The sequence below is a fragment of the Sphaeramia orbicularis genome, chromosome 16 (genome assembly GCF_902148855.1).
Source record: "Sphaeramia orbicularis chromosome 16, fSphaOr1.1, whole genome shotgun sequence".
NCBI classification, from domain to species: Eukaryota; Metazoa; Chordata; class Actinopteri; order Kurtiformes; family Apogonidae; genus Sphaeramia; species Sphaeramia orbicularis.
Window position 1 is genome coordinate 55,794,894 of NC_043972.1, and position 27,682 is coordinate 55,822,575.

Consider the following 27,682-nt stretch of genomic DNA (forward strand, 5'->3'; position numbering starts at 1 on the left):
GCATAAGCATTAGCGACCAAGCTAACAGCGCTAACGTCCACTTTGTCAGTTTCCCGGGCTCTGCTGTACAGTAGTGACCCCATGTATCCCACAATGCATCAGTGTGAGTTGTGGTTGGTGCCACAGTGCTGTTGTGGGCTCAGTAACCGTGTTTTAAGTATAAATCCAGTGGTTTGGAGCTAAATGTGTGTTGGATTAGTGGAGCTGGAGCCTGGTTGTAAATGTTGTGGTGTTTGTTGGACCAGTGTTGGAGGCAGTAACACTCACCCATCCATGGACACACACACAGGAGCAGCTGTCAGCCCTCACACACTGATCTGAGAACAGCCTTAAACCCACAAACACCAGGGGACACATCTGGACTCATTCAATAGCACACAGACACTAGATCTGCTCTGAAGGCTCATTCTGTGGTCCACTTCACACTGATTCTCTGGACAGGGGTCAGTAATGTTGGACATGAGCACTGACTTTGGACCGACCCAACAACGGCACAGTTTACAACTGACACTAATACGTTTAGTGTGTGTGAGTGAAATGACACTAAATAAAGAAATGAGTCCAGTTCAAAAGCACCACACAAACACTACATATCAGCACAAATGTCTGCACACACAATCAGAAATGGACCCCATCAAATGTTCAAATATCAAGGTGAACCCAATAAACCACCGGTGTCAAACATGGGGCCCGTGGGCCAAAAGTGGCCCACCAGAGGGTCCGGTCCGGCCCATGGGATGAGTTTATGAAATGTCCAAATGACACTGAAGATATGAACAACCATTTGAGTTCAGAGGACACATAGACCAATTCCATCTGAGCTCAGAGCAGGAAAATACTGTCAGAACATCCACAAAGACTGAAAACTACAGTTTTCTATTTGTTTTAGTGGGGAAAAAAAAAAAGTTTACCTTCACAAACTATTTTAATGATCTTAACAATTCAGACCAACCTGAAATGTCTTCATATAAATCAGTGTAATTGGACCAATATTCTGCCTGTTATTAAATGTTTTGTGTATTTGTAGATTCACTGGGATCTGTACGTTGTAATGTACGTGAAAATGATAAACTGAGACACAGTATCATTAAAATTGCACTTATTTTTTAATAATAAATCCCAGTTTTTTCATGGTTGTTCATATTATTCACATTTTTAATGGATAGCTTGTAGATGTAATTCTTTTATTAATGTAATTGGACTTTTTTCATTCTGAAACAGAGAAAAGTTTGTAATTGACATTCTTTCTCTATAATTCTGATCTTATTTTCCTGGTTCTGATCCACTTCAGATCATATTGGGCTGAATGTGGAACCTGAACTAACATGAGTTTGACACCTGTGGAATAAACGATAAGTGGACATAGAACGATACAGGCTGAGAAACGGTCCGAGGTAAACCAGTTCAAGTCCACAGTGAACTGTTTCATCCAATGGATCTGAACCAGCAGCAGAACCATGAGGCAACAGGAGGAAGAACACAAGGGTCCAAGGTGGAAAAAGCACCTGAACAACAACAGGGAACCCACAGACAAACACCACAACACCACTATGTAGACCAGGACCACACTGGACCATGTGACAGGAACCACAGGAGACACATGGGCTTCATATACAGGGGTTGAATGGACACAGGTGAAAGACATGAGGGAGGAGACGGCCATAGGGTAGGAGAGGAAGTCAACACAAAACACACAAGCAACAGGAAACACACACAACCTACACACAAAACACACACACACACACGACTAGTACAACACATAGAAGAGAGGAGTTCAAGTATGACATATAAACCTCAGAAATCTGCAGAATACGCCCAAACGTGGACGTATGAATGAGTCCAACTCTTCAGAATGGAACTTCAGTAGCACTTGTGTAATGTGAGGCTGGAGCGCCAACGGAAACAGTCCAACACTGACATTTCAGAAACACCACCAATCACACACAATCTACACACATTTACTGTCAAAGGTTTGGAGGAACTTTACTGCAGGTCTGATGGGATTGTGATGTAACTAAAGGTGGGCGTGGTCTTCTGAGCAGATGGAGAACAGGTGTGTGAATGTGAACAGGTGTGCGTGATTACTGGAGGGACAGACTCTGGGTTTGGTATTGAAAAAGGCAGTCGGTCCAGTGGGCCAGTTCAGTAATAGTTCCTTTGGTGTATATTTGTATCATTGTATTTATTTGAATGTGTTGGACAGTGGGGGCGGAGGCTTAGTTGGGGGAACTTATCTGTACAGTGTAGTGAGGGGAGGGGCTTCTACTTGTTGTGGGTTGCGGTGCAGGACAGGTTGTGTAGCCAAGCAAATGTGTAACTGCAGTGCCTCCAGTAGAGGGCGATAGCGTGCTGAGTTTGGAGTGTGCCTTAAGGTTTGCAGTGATTGGTTGTAGTGGGTAATAGTGGGAGGAGCCTTTTCCAGAGCCCTGGCAGTGCAGAACCCCCCTGGTTGCAGCTCAGCCCTCAGTCCTTTTCTGAACTGTGTTCTCTTATTGTAATCCAGATGATTGTATTATTGGAACCAGTCTTCTCTGGGTGATGATTGGACGGCTCTGACTTGGTGACTTTAAACTCACCACCCTGGTTCAAACCCACATTTATTTACAGTCTGAACTGCCTCCTGTCCTGTCCGACTGGCAGGATGGAAGGAGCTTTTACAAGCTGATGGAGTGACAGCGCTCACAGCCAGTCACATATATGATAGCAAAACCACAGAGCCAATCGGACAGCGATATATAGATTAGGGGTTGGACTTCTAGCAGAGATTGATTGTTAACCCTTTGTGTACCATAATCATTGACTAAACACTACGGACAGTGGTTGGATTGATAGTGAGTACACAGTAGTGGGTGGATATTGGTAGAGACGTGTCCCTACCCAATTCTATGCCTCTGATATTACTGTAACTAAAATTAACAAAAATGAATAACAAATTTACAAAATAATGAATAATGTAAAAAAAAAAAAAAAAAAAAAAAGCAAAAACTGAACTAAAATGAACTAAAAAAGTATAAATTAAGCAACAAAATGAACAAATACATCCAAATACAGAGGATAATATTATAATAAATGACTTCGGAAAGGTCAAACACAGACAAAAACACTGTCATCTTCTACATGCAGCACATTCAAAACAGTCTCCTGCTGACCTGGACCTGCTACTGTTTACCTCCAGAAAAAACAGACCCACAGATGATGGTGTTTCCACCATGCTCCACCTCCCATTGTCTGATGTTGAGCAGAAGAACACCTACACCAGGCTGCTGTTCATAGATTTCAGCAGTGCCTTTAATCCCATCATCCGGCAGCAGCTGGTGGAAAAGCTGCAGCTCCTGAAGGTGGACGACAGCATCTGACACTGGCTCTAGAACTTCCAGACTCAGCCACAGCAGACAGTTAGGGTGGACGAGTGCACATCAAAGACTATCCCAGTGAGCACAGGATCTCCACAGGGCTGCGTCCTGAGTCCCCTGCTCTTCAGCCTGCTCACCTTGGACTGCACTGCCAGGTACTGCAGCAACCACATGTTGAAGTTGGCAGATGATACGACGGTGGTGGACCTCATGAAGGAGAACAGTGAGTCTGCATACAGGGAAGGAGTCAAACAGCTGAGTTCATGGTGCACTTCCCACAACCTCTTCCTCAATGTGGACCAGACCAGACCAGGGAGGTTGTTGTGGATTTGAGGAGGTCTGGTAGACAGGATCCTGCACCATTCCACATCAACAGGACTGCTGTGGAGAAGGTCAGCAGTGGGAAGTACCTGGGGGTCCACACTGACCACAACCTCACTTCAAACACTAACACTTGGGCAGTCCTGAAAGGAGCTCAGCAGTGGCTCCACCCCCTCTACAGACTCAGGAAAACAGGCCCCCCCACCACACACCTCCCCACCTCCTGCAGGGGCACTGTCTAAAGTGTCCTGACCTATGGCTCCACCTCCTGGTTCAGGTGCTGCAGTGCACAGGACAAAAAGCAGCTTCACACACTGGTCAAAGACAGACACAAAAACCGGAGGTGCCCCCTCCCCTGCCTGATGGAGCTATAGCAGCAGCACTGCATCAGCAGAGACACCCCCCCCCCAATCATCTTGGACCCATTCCACTCCTTCCATCACATCTTCTCCCTTTGGCCATCAGGGAGAAGATCCAGCAGCATCAGCTGTAAAACTAGCAGGAGGCTGAACAGCTGGTTTCCCAGGTGATAAGACTTATTATGGGCTGACCCCCCTCCCTACATACACCCCCACACTCACCCTGGACAGTTAGTCACCTGTCGAGTTCACAGACTGAATGCACTATGGACCAATGGACTGATTTGATCTGGTTTGGATTTTTCTTCTGATGTTTTTAATCCAGTTTATTTATGATGATGTTTATTTATTTATTTGCCGTTGCTACTGCACTGGAGTCACAGACTGAGGAACGAAATCTCATTCTCTTGTGTATGTAAGTGCACAGTGAAAATGACAATAAAAATCCTTGAATCCTTGAACACTGATTGACCAGTAAAACCAGTGGAGTTGGATCAATGACAGTGGATGGACACACTGGGTTTATATAGATGAAATAAAAAAGAAACAAAAATGAATACAATATTTACTAAATCCTAAAGAACGTGAAAAAAATTAGCAACAAATGAACCAAAATTTAGTCAAAAAGAATCAAATACGTAACAAGATGAAGAAAAGCAGCCAAAGTGATCAATAAAATGAGTAAAAATGGATAATAAACCAATGTAACATGAACAAAATAAGACACAAACTGAACAAAAGTGAAGAAAAACTAATAAACCCATGGAGTTGGATCAATAAAACTGGATGGACACACTTGTTTTTACATTCAATTATTGATCTATTTTTATTTTTGAATATAGAAAATAAAGGATTTATAGTGAAAACATGCAAAAGACAGAGGATAATATTAGAATAAATGCTGATAAATCACTTAATAAAAGTTAAATACAGAGAAACTTTCATTTGGGAACTGACACTAAAATAACACTGAGTCTTTATGGGTTAAAATCCAAAACATATCAACACTTGAACAACTTCTGCTCATCAAGTGAAGTTCCAATGAACCAAATGAAAGGGCAGAAAAAGTGGAGTGAACTGATTTGGCTTCAACTGAATGTCAACTAATGTGTGTTGGAAGCACAGAGGCAGCATTAAAACAGGAAAAGAAGTCCGAAATCCAGAATATAGCAGAGGAGGCCACGGCCAATAGTGGATTCATTCATGTTCATTTCATGGACAGTGAGAGTGAAAAGGAGATTTGGGTCCAATTACTGCAAAAAAGTGGACTACAACACTGTCAAAATAGTACAAATACATGTTCACAGTGAAGTAAAGATGGAGAAAGAGCTGAGAATAACATCAAATACCATTAAAAATACAGATAAAATCCAATTTATCACAATAGCCTCTGTGAAGTACAACAGGGTATTAGGTCCACGTAGGACAACAAAAATATTATGAGAATAAAGTCATAAAATATTGTGATAAAACCCATAATTTTATGAGAACAAAGTCAAATTAAAAAAAAAGAGTCATAATCTTATGAGAATAAAGCCATAATTTACGAGAATAATATTGTAATTTAAAAATAGGTGAAAAATATCATAATTTACAGAATACAGTCGTACCCACTGGTCTCATAATGGAGAACTTCGAACACTTTGTGAGGTTGTACTTTCATTTGTGGTTTACGCACAAAGGCCAAATACTGAGCCTATTAGCCCCGCCCACCATCAACACATTAGCATTAGTCGGCCACTCCGACAGAAGTGAAAGTCAATGCTTCGCTTGTTGCGTTCACTGTAACATGAAACTGTCATCAACAAGGTTTAAGGCTTACAATTTATAAATTATGACTTTTTATCGCACTATTGAAAATTTATCTGCGAAATATTACAACTTTAATCTCATGTTAAACTCCAACTTTATTCTCGTAAAATTTCAGATTTTATTTTGATATTTTATGACTTTCTTCTCATAGTGACTTGTGTTTTTATTTTCGTATGTGGCCCGTATACGCCGTCGTAGTAAAGCTAACCTTTTAGAGTGATTTAAAATTCAAAGCTTACTGTTGCATAAATACGTTGGCTTTTTCTGATTATTTTCCTCTGATTTTGGATGATTCTTCCCCATCATGGGTCAGTCAGTTAGACCAGTTGTCTCCTTCCACTGTGTGTGTATATATTTAATGTCAGTGTGTTTGTTCGATGTGTCCTGGCCTCCTTTTCTACCTTCTGTCATTCAGACCCTGGCTTTGTCATTGAAAACCAGATCCACATTTAGAGTCAGTGGTTTTGCTGGTTTCAGTGGGATTCAAGTGCATGTAGACCTCAGGCACTGACAAATGACCACAAACACACTCCATTATTGGACAAAGGTTGGATTGTGCAGGTGCATCCAGTTAAACCAGTCTGAACCATGGTGTCCAGCTGTGTTAAACTGGGAGTGAACATTCTAAACCAGTAAAGTCAGTGTCTATGGGGTAAGGCTGATGTCAAATAAACTCTGGAATGGGTTCAGTAGTCACGTTGGTGAATTCGTATTCGTGATGGAGAACGCGCAATCGCTAAATTGCATTTTGTGTTTGTAATTCCTGATGTCAAAACTTATTTATTCGTATTCTGATAAAATACACACAATACATTTTTTTTATACGACTGAACTCATTCAAGAGTTTACACATATGTATTTGTGCACAACTATAGACTAATATGCACACACATCTGTCTTATGTCCATGAATATTTGGACAGCTTCCTTACCCCGTAGAGTTCTGATCAGAATCAGCGCTGAAATAAAGACTGTAGAGAAGATCTGTAATCAGTCAGAATCAGATTATTTCAGTACAAATGTCTAATGCATGGCAGTGAAGTTCCCTCCTCAGTCTGACTTCAATGCATTCACTAAAACAGAAGAAGATGGAAGTGTCAACCTGGACACTAGATGGCACTGGTGTGTTGAAGTTGACAGTGACCCTCTTCAATCCTAGAATCTTTAGGGTTCTATACGGGTGCTGTAGGGTTCTATACAGGTAGGATGCTATTATGGACTGTTTGATGCCTTGTTCAGACACAGACAGACCAGCGATCCTGGTCCAGGTTCTGTTCAGTGTTGTGTGAAACCTTTCTTTGGTAGATTACACTCAGTATTTTAATCTGTCAAAATTACAGAAGGCCTTCAGAATTTTCCATCATCTTAAAAAAAAATATGTCAATGATGGAATATTTTCGGTGAAGGCGACCTCTGACTGATTCAATGTCCACAAAGTCAATGAAACCGGGTCCTTGTTGACCTCCACTAGTTGAACTTTTCACCTGGTGGTAGGTGGAGCTTCTGTAATGTCACTGTTTTGTGAAGGTGGTGCATTAGAACACACTTCTGTACTCTGAAGACAACAAAACACAGCTTTCAGTCTGGTGTTTGTCTTCACATCTGGATTCTGTGAAGTCTGATGTGGAGGTTTTGAAGTCTGGTGTTCTTGTCAGAAGAAGTGGGTGCTGCTGGTTCAGACACACTGTGTTTCTTCTTCTCATCTGTTGTTGAGGTACTGTTTGGTCCAGACGTTCATGAGTCACATCTGCACTGATGATGGGAGAAAGCAGAGGATGACGAGAATCTGTTTGGCCATTGATAACACTCCAACTGTTTTGGTGTGTTATGACACTGATTGTCTAGAGTCTCACTTTTCCTACAGTTGTTCAGTTTTTGTCTTTTCTGGAAATGTTTGACACATTCGTGTTTGGTACGCCGTGAACCGGTAATAAAAGATCTGTCACCAAATCTACACTCGTTGGGATTTTCTCCAATATGGGTTTGTTGGTGACACTTGTAAGAGGAAGATGACCAGGGTAAATCAACTTCTTGTGGTGAACACGGTGATGAGAATGTAAAGCAGATAAGGATCTGAAAGTCTTTCCACACTGGTCACAGTTATATGGTGTTTCTCCAGTGTGGATGCGTTGATGTTCCTTTAGCACACTCATTCTGGTAAAAGTCTTTCCACACTGGCCACAGTAAAATGGTCTTTCTCCAGTGTGGATGCGTTGGTGCCGTTTTAACTTACTTGCCAAAGTGAAAGTCTTCCCACAGTAGTCACAGTCATATGGTCTTTTTCCAGTGTGGACATGTTGGTGCCTTTTCAACTGACTTGCCAAACTGAAAGTCTTCCCACACTGGTCGCAGTCATATGGTCTTTCTCCAGTGTGGGTGCGCAGGTGTTCCTTTAGCCCACTCATTCTGGTAAAAGTTCTTCCACACTGGCCACAGTTGAATGGTCTTTCTCCAACGTGGATGCGTTGGTGCACTTTTAAGTTACTTGCTGTGGTGAAAGTCTTCCCACACTGGTCACAGTTATATGGTCTTTCTCCAGTATGGATGCGTTGGTGCACTTTTAAGTTACTTACTGTGGTAAAATTCTTCCCACACTGGTCACAGCCATATGGTTTTTCTCCTTTGTGGATGCTCAGGTGTGTCTTAAGCCAACTCATTTGGGTGAAAGTCTTCCCACACTGGTCACAGTTATATGGTCTTTCTCCAGTGTGGATGCGTTGGTGCCTTTTTAATTTACTTGCCAAAGTGAAATTCTTCCCACACTGATCACAGTCATATGGTCTTTCTCCGGAGTGGATGTGGAGGTGTTTCTTCAGCCCACTCTTTGTGGTGAAAGTCTTTCCACACTGGTCACAGGTGGGTCTTCCATCCATGTTTGCTGGAATCAGGTGATCTTGGTCTTCCTCCAGATATGACTTTTAGGTTTCAGTTCAAATTCACCTTTGGCTTCTTTCTACATGAAAGCACACAGAAACAGAAGAGGTGGTCACTGAAATGCAATGGAACAGAACACAAAAAACACATCTGTTTGGAACAGTGGTGGGCCGTCAGGGCCTGCAAGGCCTTCTCTGCTGGCCTAAAAAAATATCGGAATCATAGAATGATGCTAATTATATTTTGTCCATGAATACTTATTCAGTAATTCCAAATTGTCTGTCTGCTTCCTTTCATAGCTTTTCCCCTGTTTGTTCTGCTTCCAGATATGTATTTTCATATTAAAGCATTTAACCAATCACATTTCAGCCATCATTTGTTGCCAGGCAGGGTCCAAGTCACAGAAATCTGCCTGGAGGCTTTCACAATCAGTTCTGCGGGCCCTCTAGCAAAACATAAGTCTTGATGAAACTGTTGCTTCAACCAATCAGATTTTGAGTTGGCGACACAAAGGCCCTCTAGCAGGTGTTCGGTAACATCAGCGTATTCACACCCTTTGACTGGATAGTCAGAGAGTGTACTAGCCAAAGCTAGCAAACTGCATCTGTAGCGAGCTGTACGAACAGAAATATAGTTGTATTGGTTTAACAGCTGTTTTGTCAAAACACAATAATAATAATAATAATAATAATAATAATAATAATAATAATAATAATACATCAGTTTTAAATAACACTTTTCTAAGTACTCAAAGACACTTTACAATAAACAGCCAAGGGACAATCACACATCAAACAGGTTGACAGATACGGAGTTAATACTAAATGGCAATCAAAGAACAAATACAGAGAATAATACGGACAAAAGAAAACACACAAGTGAAGGTAGATGAGGGTGGATGAGGTGGAACAGGCAGTCAGTTTTCGAATGATGATCTGAAGAGGTGAGATTTGAGTTGGCTTTTGAATGAGGTGAGTGTGTCAGACTTCTGGATGTGAAGGGGTAGAGAGTTCCAGGGGGTTGGGGTGGTGATGGCAAAAGCTCTGTCACCCAGGGTACGGAACTTAGTCTTGGTAATGGGGGTGAGAAGGTTTGCATCAGCGGAGTGGAGGTGGCGAGTAGGGGAGTGGCGGTGTAATAGATCAGTCAGGTAAGAGGGGGCAAGGTTGTGTAGGGCTTTGTAGGTGATGAGGAGGATCTTGAAGTTAATGCGCTGTTGAACGGGGAGCCAGTGAAGTTGACGGAGGACAGGTGTGATGTGATCTCTGGAACAGGAGTGGGTGAGTAACCGGGCAGCTGTGTTCTGAACATACTGTAATTTTTGGAGGGCAGTGGAAGGAAGGCCATCAAGAATGCTGTTACAATAATCTAGTCTGGAAGTGATGAAAGCGTGGATGAGTGTTTCGGCAGCTGAGTGGGACAGGGTGGGGCAGAGGTGTGCAATGTTGTGAGGATGAAAGAAGGATGTTTTGGTGACATGATTGATGTGTCATTTGACGGAGAGGGTGAAGGAGGGGAGAAAAAATAGATTTGGTTGCAGATTTATTGTGAAAGCCATTTTCAAGACAGACTTTTCAAGAATAGCTGGACATCATTAAAGGTGCTGGAGACTTTCGTTGACCAATTTTTCATCAAATCTGTAAAACCTCAGTCAGGGCCTAAGTATCACAAATCTGTAAGTCTTTCTGTGATTATTCACCTGAACCTCTTGCATTACGGTGAACAGTTTCGAAGTGCCATCCACTGTAAACAAAACCCATGTGTTTACATTCAGACCAGGAGGTCACTCGGGCATCTTCGGAATTTTTTTGTCGCGACGTGCACTGTGGGAAACGGAGGCTCGTGCTGCCGCTGCAGGTGCCTGAGAGGTTTGCGCAGTGCAAGCCTCTGTTTCCCACAATGCACGTCACGACAAAAAATTCCGAAGATGCCCGAGTGACCTCCTGGTCTGAATAGTAAGATGGTTTTTATAACCATAAAATAGTTACTGAGGGGTGGATTGATTCAGACAGAGCACTACTGAAGGCCTAGGTGGGAAAGGCACGGTCCACCACTGGTTTGGAACCAGATTAAGCGCATAGACAAAATCAACTAGTTAGGCACTTGATGAAACATGTTCAAGATCTCTAGTGTTGGCACATTCTGTGAATAGTTATAAAATTGCAAAACACTGAAAATACCTGTTTAGTTTGTTCACTGGAACTAAATTAGATAAATTAAATGCATCATTAGGGTCTGAGTGCTGAGAATTGGCAGCAAAGGGCCTTTTGTATCTGTAATGTTCTCCATTATTATTAAAATTATTATTTTAAAGCTGTGCAGAAAGTTTTGAGGGTCTGAATATGCGTGAAAACTCGATATTCTTATTGTACATTTGAAAACTGATGCAGATTCAACAATGTACAAATGAGTTCTTTTGTACTAGCAGTTGTAGTAGTAGTGTATCTACTGTTAATGCTTGTATTTGTAGTACTAGTATTAACACTTATGTACATTAGTTCTAGTTATTGGTAATTATTCTAACACCAGCTGTTCTACTTTTTAATAGTTCTACTTCAGTTTGCTGTTCATCCATGTACGGCTGCATGACTTTGCTCAAAAATAAAATCCCGATTTGGAATTTTCCAAAATCTCTTGCTTCAGCATACCAAGAGATTTTGGACAATTCCATGCTCCTAACTTTGTGGGAACAGTTTGGGGTGAGGAGAGTTGAATGTTCAAAGTGGTTCATGTGTAAACATCTGATAATGAGGTCAGTTTAGATGCTACAGTACAATCTGTGATTGCCTTGTGTTGGTATTATTCAGTTTTCATCTACAGACAGAGGGATGTGTTGATAGGAGTGATTTGCACCAATTCAGTTTCACCACCAGAGGGCAGTCGAACATTACCCTTACCACGGTATGGTAGAATCAGGAGGTGCTTTTGTTGTTGTGTGTATGGAAGGCAGCAGCCACGGTGATTCAAAGGCTAAAGCTGAAACCCACGGCTATTTTTGAGCTTTTATTGAAAACAGAACACAGTGCACTCACCAGAATGGGATGTTGGACAGAACTTTGCTCATGGACGTTAGTGCAGCTCACACAGCCCGAATTTCCATCCACTGTAACAGGAGACATGGGAATAAAAAACAGGATGAACATTTAACTTTAACTAAACAACCGGAGCATGTTCAAGCAGCGCGAGGACTGAAAAGGAAATCCATCCAAAGTCACGTGACCGTCTCCGCTTCACTGCACTAGAGTTACCTGTTCTAGTTCTAACCTGCTGCCTGTGTTTCTCTTCTCCTTTTGCCGGTTTCCCACTCACTCCCTCCCTCCACAGTTTTCCCTGTGCTGTTCTATCCAGTCGGACTGTGGAACACTTCCTTCACTCTGCCGTGGGACTCTCCTCCTCCTGGTTGTGGCTCTGCTGCCTGGGGCTATCTCCGGACTAATGCTGCTCCATGTTCAACTCCTCCGTCTCACAGCTGCTCAAACTCAACACTCGCTCCATTCCATCATGTAGATCCACCTGAAAACAATACGGGCTCCTACGCAGACTTCCTTATATCCATAGAGGGTCACGGAGAAACTTTATTTCCACACAACCTGCCGGCTCCAACTCCAGTTCATCCCTCTGGTCTGCAGGTCTGTGCGTCGCAGCTCGAAAACGTCATCAGTGCGCTGCTGCTGTAGGGAGTTGTACCACTGAAAAAAAAGAAAAGAAAAAAAAGTTGTACCGCGGAAAATGCTACATCAGTTTTGCTTTTTGAATAAGGCCCTTAGCAAAAACAAAACTGACATAAGTGAATAGTTCGTTAAATAACAACAATTCGCTCAGTTATTGAGACACGCGAGACTTTCCATGGTCAGAAGGCTGAGTAATCAACCAATCAGAATGCAGCTGTTGTCATTCCAGGAAGTGCCAGCCCTGTTTGTTCCTCCTTTGTTTTTGCTGTTAGAGCCAGAGACAAGCCGTGAAGCGGGTTCATCCAACTTCATTCTACTCGATGTTAGTCGGATATCTCGGTGCTCTCCGCTATAGTTAGCCGGTACCGGAGCTCCTAACTCTCGTGCAGTGAAGCGGAGACGGTCACGTGAGTTTGGATGGATTTCCTTTTCAGTCCTCGCGCTGCTTGAACATGCTCTGGTTGTTTAGTAAAGTTAAATGTTAATCCTGTTTTTTTTTGTTTGTTTTTTTTAATTCCCATGTCACCTGTCAAAGTGGATGTAAATTCTGGTGAGTGCACCGGGACAGATGTTTAAATCTAGGTTTACATTCTGTTCTCGGTGCCCACGGCAGCCCCGCTTGGACCAAACGTAGTGCACCGATTATGGAACAAAACTAGAATATGGAGGAAAAACTGATCAAAATCCCACAATGCACTACGTTTGGGTTAAACGGGGCTGCCGTGGACACTGGGAACAGAATGTCAATCTAGATTAAGATAACCTACGTGTAGTGATTACCAGGGCCGGACTGAGACTCATTTTCAGCCCTGGAGTTTCATACCTCAGACCGGCCCACTTTAGATCACGACCAATTCTAACCTTACATGTTATCTTCATCTGTCTTATTTCTGACTAGTGGTTCAGGGTTGTGCTGCTGAGCTGCTCCTCTGTCATCAGTAGACTCTGCTCTCCCTTTCACACTTCCTCCAGTTTCTCTAGACTCACCTGCACCTGTATCACAATAAAAAATAATATCTACAGACATTTTGACTTACTTAACCAATTCAGATATTTACATTGGCAAAATATGCAGGCTTATTTGATATTACTTTATGCTATTGCCTTTCAGTTGTGGGCTTTGTGTATTTACTGTCTCACTTTCAATAATAAAAATTAAAATAGGTCAGGACTATGGTTTGGGTATAGAAAGTGGTTTTACTGGAACTAATGCTTGTTCACACAGTCTGTTCCAACAGCTCACCTTTTCCTTCCATCCTGACAGGAACAATCCCCTCATCACTACTGGTTCCTGGCTCTGCTTCTGACACTAAAGCACATTTTAAAAATGGTCAGAATTCTCAGCACAAATCTTCTATTTTGCAAAGCCTTGGTGTCAGTTTCATTCATGTAGTGCTGAATCATCTAGTATCTCAGAGCACCTTTCATATTGAACAGGCCTACACCATACTCTTCATTGGAGCCTATTTATTCTAATAATCTTCCCTCTATGAGCAGTCCTACCTGCCCACTCTGGACTTGTGGGCTCATGGCTGGTGTCTGCTGCTGGATCTGCTTTCTGACTCTGAGGAGCTACAAGACAAAATTTCCCAGTTATGTGGCGTCGCATCATACTATTATTTAAACTGCATAACGTTATGTTACACGCCACAATGCCACACAATTCATTGACTCGATAATTAACTAGCTGAAAGGTGGTTTACCCGTTTCATTGTCCTCGTTAGTTGTTTCCAACCAGGAGGTCGTTTTTGTGAAAAAGTTGCTGATTTTGTCACATTTGGCTGCGTTTGCTTCCAGAGCTTTCCTCTTTTTAATTCTTGCCTTCTCCTCATCACCCTTGCTCTTTCTATTCTCCATGTTTCAAACAGCAAACACAGCTGACCATCGACAGCCTACAGAGCCCAGATCGTATATGCTCCACAGCTACAGTACAGAGCTACTAACTGTATGCAAGGACAGATTACGCCAGGTCACAGTGTGTCTGCAAAAAAGAGGAAGAAAAAAAACCAGACTGCTAGTAGAGGGGGTGGGACCCAGGAACAGTGGTTGCAGATTAGGTGATCAACCCAGTGCTATGACTGAGCCCCCCCCCCCAAAAAAAGAATAAAATATTAAATATATATTTAAAGTGAACTCTGGCCCTCGCAGCCTAAATATTATACCGGCCCACCGGGAACTGTCCCAGTCCTCCCAATTAGCCAGTCCGGGCCTGGTGATTACTTTAGCCCATTAGATCTAAGATATGAGGGATACAGACCCCTACGAGCTACTGGTGTTCACCAGCTTCCGACTGGTGCAGGGATCTGGACTCTGTGTTGGCCTGGTTAGTGTGTGTGTAAATGTAAATGCATTTAACTAGTCATAAACCCAAAATAACATACCTCTGGGTCTCTACATTTGCTGTGTCAATCACGGGAGTAACTGGAACAGTTCTGAACGCAGCAGTGTCTCCCAGGCATCTTTGTTTGGACGGATTTTAAAGACAATTTACAAAAACAAAAAGAAAAGCACTCGGAGAGTGCAGACCTCCACCAAGACAGATCTGCCCCGCCCCCTGTTTGTTTGTTTGTAAGATAACTCAAAAAGTTACAGATGGATTTTCATGACATTTTCAGGAAATGTTGATACTGGCACAAGGAAGAAATGATTAAATTTTGGTGGTGATCGGGGGTGTGTGTGTGTGGGGGAGGGGCACGGGGGCCCCACTGATCGGCCCTGGCGGAGGTCTGCGCTCTCCAAGTGCTTTTCTAGAAAAGACAACGCAGACCTCCGCCAGGGCCGATCAGTGGGGCCCCCGTGCCCCTCCCCCACACACACACACCCCCGATCACCACCAAAATTTAATCATTTCTTCCTTGTGCCAGTATCAACATTTCCTGAAAATGTCATGAAAATCCATCTGTAACTTTTTGAGTTATCTTGCTAACAAATATACATGCACACAAAGCAAAGTGATTACAATACCTCCTGGCGGAGGTAATGAATGCACTGCTATGGGACGGTTCACACCTGTAAGTTCAAAATGACAAAATGGGGTGGGGACGCTGGTCATTACGTCATCTCCTCAATCCTAAATAGACCCTTTTCCATCAAAATACCATTTTTTTTGGTGTGCTTTGTGTTTCCATCACACCCAAAGTTCAGGGTAATTTATTCAAATCAGGTTGATGATGTATGAGGGAGGGGTAAAAGAAAGTGCAGTCCAGTTCATGTCCATTCACAAACTAAGCTCTAACTCAATAAAATGACACAGCACTTTAAGTGGACAGTTTGGGTTTAACGTTTTACTGGTTGTTGAATCACTCAATCCATCTGGAATACATTTTAAATGAAGTTAACCATCATTACATATCCTTAATTTGTATTTAAAAATGGTAGAACATGTATTTTCAACTTCTCCTACCTTAAACTAAATCACATCTGACTTTCAGTGTGATGGATGGTTCTGTTTCATTTCTGTTGTTTTATAGATATAGTCCAGGTTCAACTCTAAAGTCAGGCACATTTACTCAAATGACTGCTTTTAATTTGACTGCATATTTCTTATAAAAGTACTTATACTCATATTTTTGATGCCCTGTAAATGAACAGACAATATTAGGTTAGATTTTTTTTTTTTTAATTAAAAATTGAAACAAAACAAAAGGTGCCAAAAAGAAAAAAAAAGAAAAAAGGTGCCTTGAGATTAAAAAGCAAATAAACATGTGTGAAAGGTTTGGGCTTCTGGACCAGTGTCTGAACCAGCTGGTCCAGGACAGCCGGTCTGGAACTCCATGGTCCCGCTCCCTTTTTCACTTTCCTACATGAAAAGTTATAAAAATGCATAAATGAAAAACAGAGCACATGATGACAGTTTCCTTCCAGTATGATGTGACTTGTGACATGTGTGACCTGGGCTGTTTTAAACAGCAGGAGACTATGGACAAGGGCACAAACAGGCCTGGGTTCGGAAAAAGAGGCGAGTCTGTCCGGTCCATTTCAGGTGGAAATCTGAAAATATAAAGAACAAATCAGTGTTCTGCTCACGGCGACAACATGAATATATCCAGTTCTTTGATTTAGGTTTAGCGTCAGACTGTTGACCAGTTAGCATTAGCATTAGCATTAGGTTAACCTGACTTTTGACTAAACAGCTGATGTGCCGCTGACTTCTGTTACAGCATGGAAGGAACTAAACAGTGAATATTTCTGTGATATACAGACCACTGGTTTGTTCGACAGTCGGATCCACTCCAACTGTTGTGGTCCTTTAGTTTCTTTTAATCCTGCATAAGTTTCTTCTTCTTTTCTTGTATTTCTTTAGGCTTGTGTCTTATATTTGGCTCCGACAGCTTTTACTCACATCTCACTCATTTTGTATCAGCGATTCAAAGTCCATCTTAATTTCCTCCTCCGGCAAAAACGCTCGAAAGAGCCTGGACCTTGTTGACTGTCCACTTATCATAGCTTCTCTTTTGGTCCATTTTTTGAATTATCATAATATAAAGTTTGTGGAAATTAAATAAAGAATGAATGAAATTGTGGCAGGTGAATGGAATGCGGAAACGCTGTGAGTGTAGTCCACCAATCAGTGTTCTCAGCACACGCAGGGCTCGTGACTGCGACTGAAATACGGTCGCTTGCGCCTGAGAATTTCGGTAGTGCGACTGTTTTTGACATTACGATCGCACGGTGCGCCAATAAAAAAATGAGCGAAAATTAATACGTGCACCTACAATAATGGCTGCAGAAGTAACTCGTCAGCTGAAAATAAACAAGCTCCACGCTCCGCTGACTGAAGCGGAAAATCTAGTCCCCGCCCCCTCGCGTGCGCATCTCTGCGGATGGTCCAACACTGCATGACTTCGATGCACTGCCAGCGGTCAGGAAGTACCTACACTCTGGCACCACGTCAAGGAGGCCTGACTTCAGGCGTGGTGCAGACCACAGTGACTAAGGGCCTTTAGGCCATGAAATAAAAAAGTTGGTTGTTGCAAATAATGGTGTGATTCGTCTTTCTTCTCCAAGAACCAACTAAAGTATATACCACACATTGACAATTGTTTTGCACCTGTGTCAATGTAAGCTTTTTCCTTCATACTCTATTCAAATACTTTATTCTAGGTTGTTAACATTGCTTAAATACATATAGGAATTAGGGCTGCACGATTAATCGATTTTAAATCGAAATCGGATTTTTTAATTAGGACGATTTTTAAAAAAGGGAAATCGTAAAATCGATTTCATCTCTCTCGTGCCTGCGGGCCGTGCGCTTGCGGGCTCCCGTAGGCTCCTCCTCCTATCAGTGACAGCGGTCTGTCACAGAACTCCGTGTAATGGCCGGACTTTAAATGTGTTCATGAGCCCGCAGTACTTATAGCAATGTAAGCCATGGCTTCACGCACGGATCCCGCAACTGAAATAGAACTGCATGCGGATCACTCATCTTCCGTTGTCCCGGATCTGTACCGTACTGTCTTCTTCCGATCCGGGTCCGGGTCTCGGGTCATCAGCCTCAGCAGAGGAGCCCACACAGCCCTGTGCCCACACACATCCACCCGCTCCAGGATAGAATCCCTCCAGCGTGTCCTGGGTCAGTCTATTCCACGCACGGATCCCCCAGTTTAAATAGAACCGCATGTGGATCACTTATATTAACCTGGTCCACGCACACACGCACGCACGCACGACTGATGCCTGTCACTGACTTACATTGGTATCACTTCTGTGGGCCCAGATACCCAGGGAAAAAAAATTAAATTAAATTAAATTTAAAAAAACAAACAACAAAAACAACACACACACACATATATATATATTAAAAAAATTTAAATAATTAATTTAGTCCTCTTGCTAAATTTTTCATTCACAAATGTAAGTTCTGTAACACAAAAACAAATATTATTTATTTTTTGAAAGATGTTGAACTTTATTTAAAGCTGTTAGATAAATCTGGAAACAAAAAGGCTATAAAAAACATAAGTATTTGCTCTGATTTGGACATTGTATTATAGTGTATTCCCCCTGACAAACTTATGTTATTTTCTTGTTGCATACATTGTTTGTATACTCTATTTCATTCAATAAAGATTTAATTAAGAAAAAATAAACTTCTGGGGGTTCATCACGTGATACCATCACAGATTTGAGGTCAGAGCTGTGCCTTGCATTGTGGGCTGCTCACGAAAACGACATGCTGACTTCTGTTGTCTTTTGTAGTTTTACCCAAAAATCGAAATCAAAATCGAAAATCGAGTTTTTAGAGGGAAAAAATCGGGATTTTTTTTTTTTGCCAAAATCGTGCAGCCCTAATAGGAATATTACTTGGTATGGCCAAGAGTTTTGCTTGTTCTCCAAATTTTTTATATAATAGTGGTGCGCCTAGATTTTAGCCTGTGCTCCTAACTTTTTAGGGTTAGGAGCACAGTGCTCCTAGGTCAAAAAGTTAATTTTGAGCCCTGACACGGCCCCGCCCCTAAGAATTCCTGGTTATCTGAAAAGTACTGCCTCCCTACCAGGAACTTCTTCGAGGAAAGTTTGTTACCCGGTAATTTTCATTTTTAAGAACTAAAACACGGCAAGTAGCCTATTCTTGACTGTAACATTGTGACACATTTACACATTTTAATTAAAACATACAGTTATTTCATGGAATATAAACATTTAGGCCTTTTCTCTGTTTCGGACAAAGTAGATAAACCACTTATCTTTGCAAAATGTTAAAGCATGTGCAAGCCTAAGTGTAGGGCTTCCTCCTTTTCTTTTCAAAGGAGGATGTAATTGCGACATGTGTCTGACATAAACTGCATAATTTCTGGGTCTGACAGCAGAGGTTTCAGGGGGAGGGGCTCCACAGTGGAGGTCCTGCAGGCAGACTCTTCTCGTAACTACTGAAAACTGAAAGTGAAGCTTAACATGCTCTGAACGTCCGACCCAGCTTCTGTGCCTCTGTTCTACTCTGTTGTCATGCCCCCCCCCCCCCCCCCCCCCCCCCAGTTGGTGCCCCAGCCTCAGAAAAAAGTGGGGGTTTTTTTCACAGCAGCAGTGGTGCCAAAAGACAGACAAAGACGGGGGAAGACACATGGATGTAGGGCTGCGCGATTGATCAATTTTGAAACAAAATCAGATTTTTTTAATTAGGTAGATTTTTAAAAAAGTCTAATGCATTTCATGTCTCTGGTGTCTCTGGGTTACTGTCGGCTCCTCCTCCTAACTGTGACAGAAGTCTGTGTAATGACCACAGACCTTAAATCTGTGATGGGCCGCAGTAGTGATACCAATGTAAGCCATAGTCCACGCACGGATCCCCCAGTTCAAATAGAACTGCATGGGCTTCACACACACACACACACACACACACACACACACACACGCACACACGACTGATGCCTGTCACTGACTCACACTGGTATCACTTCTGTGGGCCCATCACTGAATTTTCTGATTCCGTGATGCCATCTCCAGCTCCTTTTCCACATCACTTCTGTTCTGGAATATTCCCCCTTTCTTCTGAACGTGGTCTGTGTAAATGAGATGGTGGATCGTTTGGTTCCACCTCTGGAACTCCTCTGGAGGTAGAAACAGAGCCCTGATGAAGGTGGAACCACCATCTGACCTTTGACCTGGATCGATGGAAATGTGGATACAGATTTGAGGGAGGGGCCAGTGCGTTGCATTGTGGGCTGCACAAGAAAATGACATGCCGACATCTGTTGTCTTTTATAGTTTTACCCAAAAATAGAAGATGAAGTTTTTAGAGGAAAAAAACAGGATTTTATTTTTGGCCAAAATCGTGAAGTAGAACTGTTGAAAAGTAGAACAGCTGGTGTTAGAATAATGAGCAGTAACTAGAACAAATGTACATGACTGTTAGTACTAGTACTACAAATACAAGTACTAACAGTGGATATACTACTACCACACATACTAGTATTAACAGTGGATATACTACTACTACAACAAATACAAGTACTAACAGTGGATGTACTACTACTACAACAAATACAAGTACTAACAGTGGATGTACTACTACTACAAATACAAGTATTAACAGTGGTTATACGACTACTACAAATACAAGTTCTAACAGTGGATATACCCCACCACCCTCTGGCCGTCTGACCCTATCTGATCCCCCTCTGCAAACCTGGTCCTCTTTCGACCCTGTGACACTGGAGGACATCTCAGCACTTTTATCCAAAACGAAACCCTCCTCCAACTCTGCAGACATCCTCCCCCATAAGCTCCTTGTCGGTGTCTTTGACACTATTGGACCATGGGTCACAAAGTTTTTTAACCTGTCGCTCTCAACTGGTTTGTTTCCCAGCTCCTTCAAACAGGCCATCATAGAACCTAAACTAAAGAAAACCACACTGGACCCCACAGACTTCAAAAGCTACAGGCCCATTTCAAAGCTCCCCCTATTGGCCAAAATTCTTGAGAAAGCAGTGTCTAAACAACTGACAGCTTTTCTGGAGACACACCAGATCTATGACACTTTTCAGTCTGGGTTTAGACAACGCCGCTCAACAGAAACCGCACTATTAAAAGTGTCTAGTGACATCCTGATGGCGGCCGACTCCGGGAAATCCACGGTCTTGGTCCTGCTAGATCTCTCCTCGGCCTTTGACACAGTGGACCATACCATAATGATTGAGAGACTGAGGGACCTGGTAGGGATGTCAGGTCATGTGCTAGACTGGTTCTCCTCTTACCTGACCGGCAGAAGCTTCACTGTGTCAATAAACAACTTCCAATCTGACTCAGCGGATCTACTGTGTGGTGTGCCCCAAGGCTCTGTCCTGGGACCAGTCCTATTCTTACTCTATGTCCTCCCACTTGGCCACATTATCCAACAGTATAGTGATGTCTCCTATCATCTATTCGCGGATGACATCCAGATATACTGCTCCTTTAACTCCTCTGAGCCCCACAAACTGAGTTCCTTAACAAACTGCTTGTCAGAGCTGAAGCAGTGGCTAAATGATAACAGCCTCCAGCTGAACTCCAGCAAAACTGAGACCCTCATCATTGCCCCGGACAGTGCAATCCCAGGGATCAAACATCACCTTGGAGACCTGAGTTCCTCGGTAAAGACAAAACTGAGGAATCTGGGTGTCATCTTTGACCAGGACATGTCTTTAGAATTCTACTCCAAACACCTAGTCAAAAACTGTTTCTTCCACCTACGCAACATCTCCAAACTCAGATCTATGGTGTCCATAACTGAGCTCAAGATGATCGTTCACGCTTTCGTATCTTCTCGCTTAGACTACTGCAACAGCCTGTTTACATGCTTAAACAAGAAGGAGCTGGCCCGTCTACAGTTTGTCCAGAACTCTGCTGCCAGGCTCCTGACCCACACAAACAGGAGAACCCACATCACTCCCATCCTTAAATCTCTCCACTGGCTCCCTGTTCTATATCGTCTTCATTTCAAAATTCTTGTGCTAACTGTCCGGGCCCTACATGGCCAGGCCCCTGCATACATTGCTTCCCTGATCCAGCCCTACAGCTCGACTCGTAGCTTGAGGTCTTCAGGACAGCACCTGCTGATGGTTCCACGCACCTGTTTTAGCACACGCGGTGACAGGTCTTTTAAAGCTGTGGCACCACGTCTATGGAATGACCTGCCTCTACACCTACGGTCCATGGACTCTGTAGAGAGCTTTAAGAAACACCTCAAAACCCTCCTGTTCACAAAGGCTTTTTAGTCTCCCACCTGACCCAGGACCACCACAGACTGATTACACTCTATGTATTCATCATAACGTACTCCATGTGTCACCCCCCCCCCCCCCCCCCCCCCAGTCTCTCTATATCTCTATCGCTCTCTCTTTTCTCCTCCTTTACTCCCTCTCTCTCTCTCTCTTTAACCCAACTGGTCAAGGCAGACAGCCATCCTTCAGGAGTCTGGGTCTGCTCCAGGTTTCTGCCCGTTAAAGGGAAGTTTTTCCTCGCCACTGTCACCAATCACAAGTGTTTGCTCCTGAAGGATTCTGTTGGGTCTCTGTAAACTTAATTTGATTCTGATTTGAATTGATAAAGCACTTTGTGACTCTGTCTGTGAAAAGTGCTCTATAAATAAAATTTACTTTACTTACTTTACTTATATACTACTACTACTACTACTACAAATACAAGTACTAACAGTGGATGTACTACTACTACAAATACAAGTATTAACAGTGGTTATATGACTACTACAACAAATACAAGTACTAACAGTGAATATACTACTACCACACATACTAGTATTAACAGTGCATATACTACTACTACAACAAATACAAGTACTAACAGTGGATGTACTACTACTACAAATACAAGTATTAACAGTGGTTATAAAACTACAAATACAAGTATTAACAGTGGCTATACTACTACTACAACAAATACAAGTACTAACAGTGGATGTACTACTACTACAAATACAAGTATTAACAGTGGTTATACTACTACAACAAATACAAGTACTAACAGTGGATATACTACTACTACTAGTACAAAAGAACTAATTTGTACATTCATATATTCAGGCCCTCAAAATTTCCTGCAAATCTTTAAAGCAATATTATTATTATTATTATTATTATTATTATTATTATTATTATTATTATTAATAATAATAATAATAATAATAATAATAATAATAATAATAAAAAATTAGTTCCAGTGACGAAAGTAAACAGTTATTTTCAGTGTTTTTTTGATTTTGTAACTATATAAAGAATGTTCCAACACTGGAGAGAACCTGACATTTTCAACATCTTTCAATATTTCTGTTATTATTTGTTATTTTCTGGTCTCATACAAATCTCTTCAGGAGAAACCATCAAATATTGGTTGTGTTGAAAATGTCTCATCGATTGCCTAACTAGTTGATTTTGTCTATCTGCTTAATCTGGTTCCAAACAGATGTGTTTGTTCTGTTCTGTTCTATTGCATTTCAGTGACCACCTCTTCTGTTTCTGTGTGTTTTCATGTAGAAAGAAGCCAAAGGTGGATTTGAACTGAAACCTAAAAGTTAATTTTTGGAGGAAGACCAAGATCACCTGATTCCAGCAAACATGGATGGAAGACCCACCTGTGACCAGTGTGGAAAGACTTTCACCAGATTGAGTGGGCTGAAGAAACACCAACGCATCCACACTGGAGAAAGACCATATGACTGTGACCAGTGTGGGAAGACTTTCACCACAATGAGTGGGCTGAAGATACACCTACGCATGCACACTGGAGAAAAACCATATGACTGTGAGCAGTGTGGGAAGACTTTCACCAGAATGAGTGGGCTGAGGAAACACCAACGTATCCACACTGGAGAAAAACCATATGACTGTGACCAGTGTGGGAAGACTTTCACCACAATGAATGGGCTGAAGATACACCTACGCATGCACACAGGAGAAAAACCATATGACTGTGAGCAGTGTGGGAAGAGTTTTATCACAGCAAGTACCTTAAAAAGGCACCAACGCATCCACACTGGAGAAAGACCATATGATTGTGACCAGTGTGGGAAGACTTTCACTAGAATGAGTGTGCTGAGGGAACACCTACGCATTCACACTGGAGAAAGACCATTTGACTGTGACCAGTGTGGGAGGACTTTCACCACAATGAATGGGCTGAAGGAACACCTACACTTCCACACTGGAGAAAGACCATATGACTGTGACCAGTGTGGGAAGACTTTCACTTCGGCAAGTTACTTAAAAATTCACCAACGCTTCCACACTGGAGAAAGACCATATGACTGTGACCAGTGTGGGAAGGCTTTTATCACAGGAAGTATGTTAAAAAGGCACCAACGTAGCCACGCTGGAGAAAGACCATTTTACTGTGACCAGTGTGGGAAGACTTTCACCAGAATGAGTGTGGTGAAGGAGCACCTACACATCCACAAAGGAGAAAGACCATATGACTGTAATGAGTGCGGGAAGACTTTTGCCACAGCAACTTACTTAAAAAGGCACCAACGCATCCACACTGGAGAAAGTCCATATGATTGTGACCAGTGTGGGAAGACTTTCAAGTCCTTTTCTGCTTTACATTATCACCAGAGGAAGTTGATGTACCCCTGTGATAGGTGCACAAAGATATGCTGGTCATCTTCCTCTTACAAGTATCACCAACAGACCCATATTGCAGAGGATCCCAACAGTTCAGATCCTGTGACAGATCTTTTGTTACAGGTTCACAATGTACCAAGCATAAACGTGTCAGACATTTGCACAAAAGACAAAAACTGAACAGCTGTACAAAAAGTAAGACTCTAGTCAATCAGTGTCCAAACAAAAAGTGACCGAAACAGTTGGAGTCCATGTCCAAACAGATTGTGGTCATCCCCTGCTCTCTCCCATCATCAGCGCAGATGTGAATCATCAACGTCTGGACCAAACAGTACCTCAGCATCAGATGAGAAGAAGAAAACACAGTGTGTCTGAACCAGCAGCACCCACTTCTACTGACAAGAACATCAGACTTCAAAACCTCCAGATCAGGCTTCACAGGATCCAGATGTGAAAACAAACACCAGACTGAAAGCTGTGTTTTGTTGTCTTCAGAGTACAGAAGTGTGTTCTAATGCACCACTCTGTAGCAGGAAGCAGGAGGTGACATCACTGGTAAGGCGGGGGAAGGGAAGGGTAGAAATCAGACCCACCTGAGCTGTGTGGTGGAGGGAAACTCAAACAAAGGAGAGAATGGACGGAGGTTTGATCAACAGGAGAAGTGACAGCAAAAAGGAAAGGAGGAAAAGACTTAATGTGACTTTAAGTGAAGAATCTGGAAGTGGACTGGTGTGGACCCAGGACTCTTGAGAGGAGAATTTGAATACCTGGAGCAGACGGACCTGGTCCTGCTCGGACTATGGTTGCTCTCTTTCCGGGTCAGAGGACACCTGCTGGCTCCCCTGGAACCCAAACTCTCCTGGCTTCTCCCCTGAACATATATCTGTTCTTTTTTTCTCTCTCTCTCATTGTACTGCCTGTTACCCCAACTTCTGCGGGAGAAACCAGGTGGAACCAATTTATAAATTAGGTGTGCCTTCCTGGACCCTTTAAAATGGCGGACACTAATGTTGTTGGGTACTGGGGGCTTATTGGACACCATGGCAACAGCAGCAAGAGGAGTTTGTTACAGCGTGGATACCATCAGAGAAGAATCATCAGTGTGAATGACTCACTGAGACTCTGGAGAGACAGGCGGTAAGCGCTCAGGGTTTGATGTGAACGGACTTTTACAACCGTAATGTCATTGTTAGCTGAATTGAACAGCTTTCTGTTAACTTTCGTGTTCATAGGTGTGTTCCTTTCTTAAAGTTGTTGAATGGTGCCATCTGTGGGCGCCCTGTATGTACTGTTATCATTCTGTTTGGCCACGCCATTGAAGTTATGTGCAGCTTTCATTCTGGTCGATAAATCTAGGCAAGTATATGTCTGTAAGTTAGTTTTACCTTATTTTGTCATTAGCTTAGAAGCATGATTGCTAGCATCTTTTACAGAGCACAAATAAGCTTTCACTTTGTGGTAGAAGCGTTCTGTTCACTGCTAATATTTGAGTCAGGTGGCAGTCTGTTTTGTGTCAGTGCTAGCTTGTATGTACTCAGTTCAGAGCTAATGTGGATGTTATTTGGTAGCAATTGCTGTGTTTCCTTTACTAGCAAATTATTTGTGCACTCCGGGAGAAACTTGTGCATATTATTAGCACTGGAGTATTTTTGATTCATGCCAATTAGATTACATATAATGTTAATGCAGTTCAGAAAAACATGTTTTACAGTGTACATTCTGTACAAGATTACTGCATTTCTTGTGCCCCTTATTGCATATTTAAGGTAGTTTCATAATGTTTATATACTGTACATGCTTATTTCATTGGTTTGTAATTGCTGGAATATTTAGCTGTTTAATTCATGTATGGTTGTTAATTCATGCATTTAAAAAGGATGGGTAAAAGTTAAGAAGTGCTTACAGTGGAAACATATTTCGGCACACATTGTAATACATGTATTTGTTTGTATTTTATTAAAAGAAGGGAAAGAAAGAAAACACAAATTGGTCTCTTCCTGATTCTTCTTCACCTTCTGTTGTTAACTGTCTGCCTCGCTCTGCAAGGGTGGCTTCACACATAGTGAGGGCAGAACAAGGTGACTTTATTTGTAGACTGCATACTGTGGTTTATTATTATGTATTTGATTGTGGTTAGTATTTTGTAACATGAATTTGAAGTAGGTTGTTGTGGAACTATTTACAGAATAACTTAACCTTTTTTAATACAATCTGAAAGCATAAAAGATTACTAATTAAGTTTAACATAAAACTGTAAGATGAACTAAACCAAAATTCATTAGTTTAAATATCTTAATAAAATACACTTAACTTTACTCACTTTGAATGAGCTTTTATCAGTTTGTGGTTCAGATCTTAAAATCTTAATAAAAGTTAAAATCTTAATGAACTATTTCATCATTATTTGTAATTTAAATGTTTAAAATAGCTTATTTCTAAAAACTACTTACTTATATACTTAAACACAGGAATCACAATCATCTGATCCAGGGACGGCGACAGCGAAAGGTCATTTTATCAACAACATGGATAAAAACTTTACTAATTCAGTTCTATGTCCAGACAACAGTCAGTTCCAGGGTGGATTTACTGTCCAGAATCAAAACAAATCAAATCCATGACACAGTTCACATTATTGGAACCAAGGAGGCCGGACTCTTTGATGCTGTTTTGTCACTTCATTGGATCAGTTCTACTCTTGGTTTTGACACTTGTGGCTGCGATTGTGTCGTCACCATGGAGACGGTGGTTCTCCACAGCTGATGCATTTGAAGACATTATGGTGGAAGAAGGACCAAGTGTGGTGTGAGAAACCCTGACACTGACCTGCTTGGACTGGTGGACACACAGTGGATCTTCCAGACTTGGACAGGATGGACCTTCAACCCCTCGCTGAAGGACAGTCCCATCTGAAGAGCATCAGAGGACGAGTCTACATGTTCCATCAGCTCCACAACACCATCATATATGCCTGGGGTTCCAGTCCCTGATCAACACTAAACACCAACACAACTCTACTCAGCACCAGTTGGACACTCACATATTCCATCAGCTCAGAGCAGTCGGCAAAGTTCTGGATGATTCAGCAAACAGGAGTTCACAACCACACACAGGACAAACTAACTCATGTGGACACGTCAAACAACACATTTAGGATTATTTTCATCCACCGACAAAAAACACACATTTGTCTCAGAGTCCAGATAAAAGTCTACAAATAGATTTCCATCCCATCATAAT

At 42.1% G+C, this 27,682-nt stretch overlaps 3 protein-coding genes and 1 pseudogene across 4 annotated transcripts in view; 2 read left to right on the forward strand and 2 right to left on the reverse strand.

The window, feature by feature from the left end:
- LOC115436275 (zinc finger protein 664-like) overlaps positions 1-27,682 on the reverse strand; it is a 1,196,486-nt pseudogene that overhangs the window by 767,726 nt on the left and 401,078 nt on the right.
- LOC115436332 (zinc finger protein 850-like) overlaps positions 1-27,682 on the forward strand; it is a 308,536-nt gene that overhangs the window by 77,440 nt on the left and 203,414 nt on the right. The window lies entirely within an intron of this gene.
- Positions 5,972-27,682, reverse strand: part of LOC115436318 (zinc finger protein 239-like) — a 161,233-nt gene continuing 139,522 nt past the window's right edge. Inside the window, exons 1-3 of one of the 2 annotated variants that reach the window (XM_030159163.1) lie at positions 19,614-19,647; positions 8,319-8,797; positions 5,972-8,072 (exon numbers count right to left, since the gene is read on the reverse strand). In XM_030159163.1, the coding sequence (XP_030015023.1) occupies positions 7,713-8,072; positions 8,319-8,717 (759 nt within the window). In that variant the 5' untranslated portion in view covers positions 8,718-8,797; positions 19,614-19,647 and the 3' untranslated portion in view covers positions 5,972-7,712. Of the gene's footprint in view, positions 8,073-8,318; positions 8,798-19,613; positions 19,648-27,682 lie in introns of those variants that run through there. The other variant, XM_030159162.1, reaches the window with a different exon arrangement.
- Positions 14,632-25,107, forward strand: LOC115435240 (zinc finger protein OZF-like). Its single transcript, XM_030157520.1, has 3 exons — positions 14,632-14,712; positions 23,465-24,574; positions 24,973-25,107. The coding sequence occupies exons 1-3, from the start codon at positions 14,632-14,634 to the stop codon at positions 25,105-25,107; spliced, it is 1,326 nt and encodes a 441-aa protein (XP_030013380.1).

Coding starts and splice junctions, on each gene's coding strand:
- LOC115435240 (XM_030157520.1), top strand. CDS start 14,632: ATGAGGGATACAGACCCCTACGAGCTACTGGTGTTCACCAGCTTCCGA. Junction 14,713..23,464: donor CTGGACTCTGTGTTGGCCTG/GTTAGTGTGTGT, acceptor ACCTGTGACCAG/TGTGGAAAGACTTTCACCAG. Junction 24,575..24,972: donor TTTTGTTACAGGTTCACAAT/GTACCAAGCATA, acceptor ACCACTCTGTAG/CAGGAAGCAGGAGGTGACAT.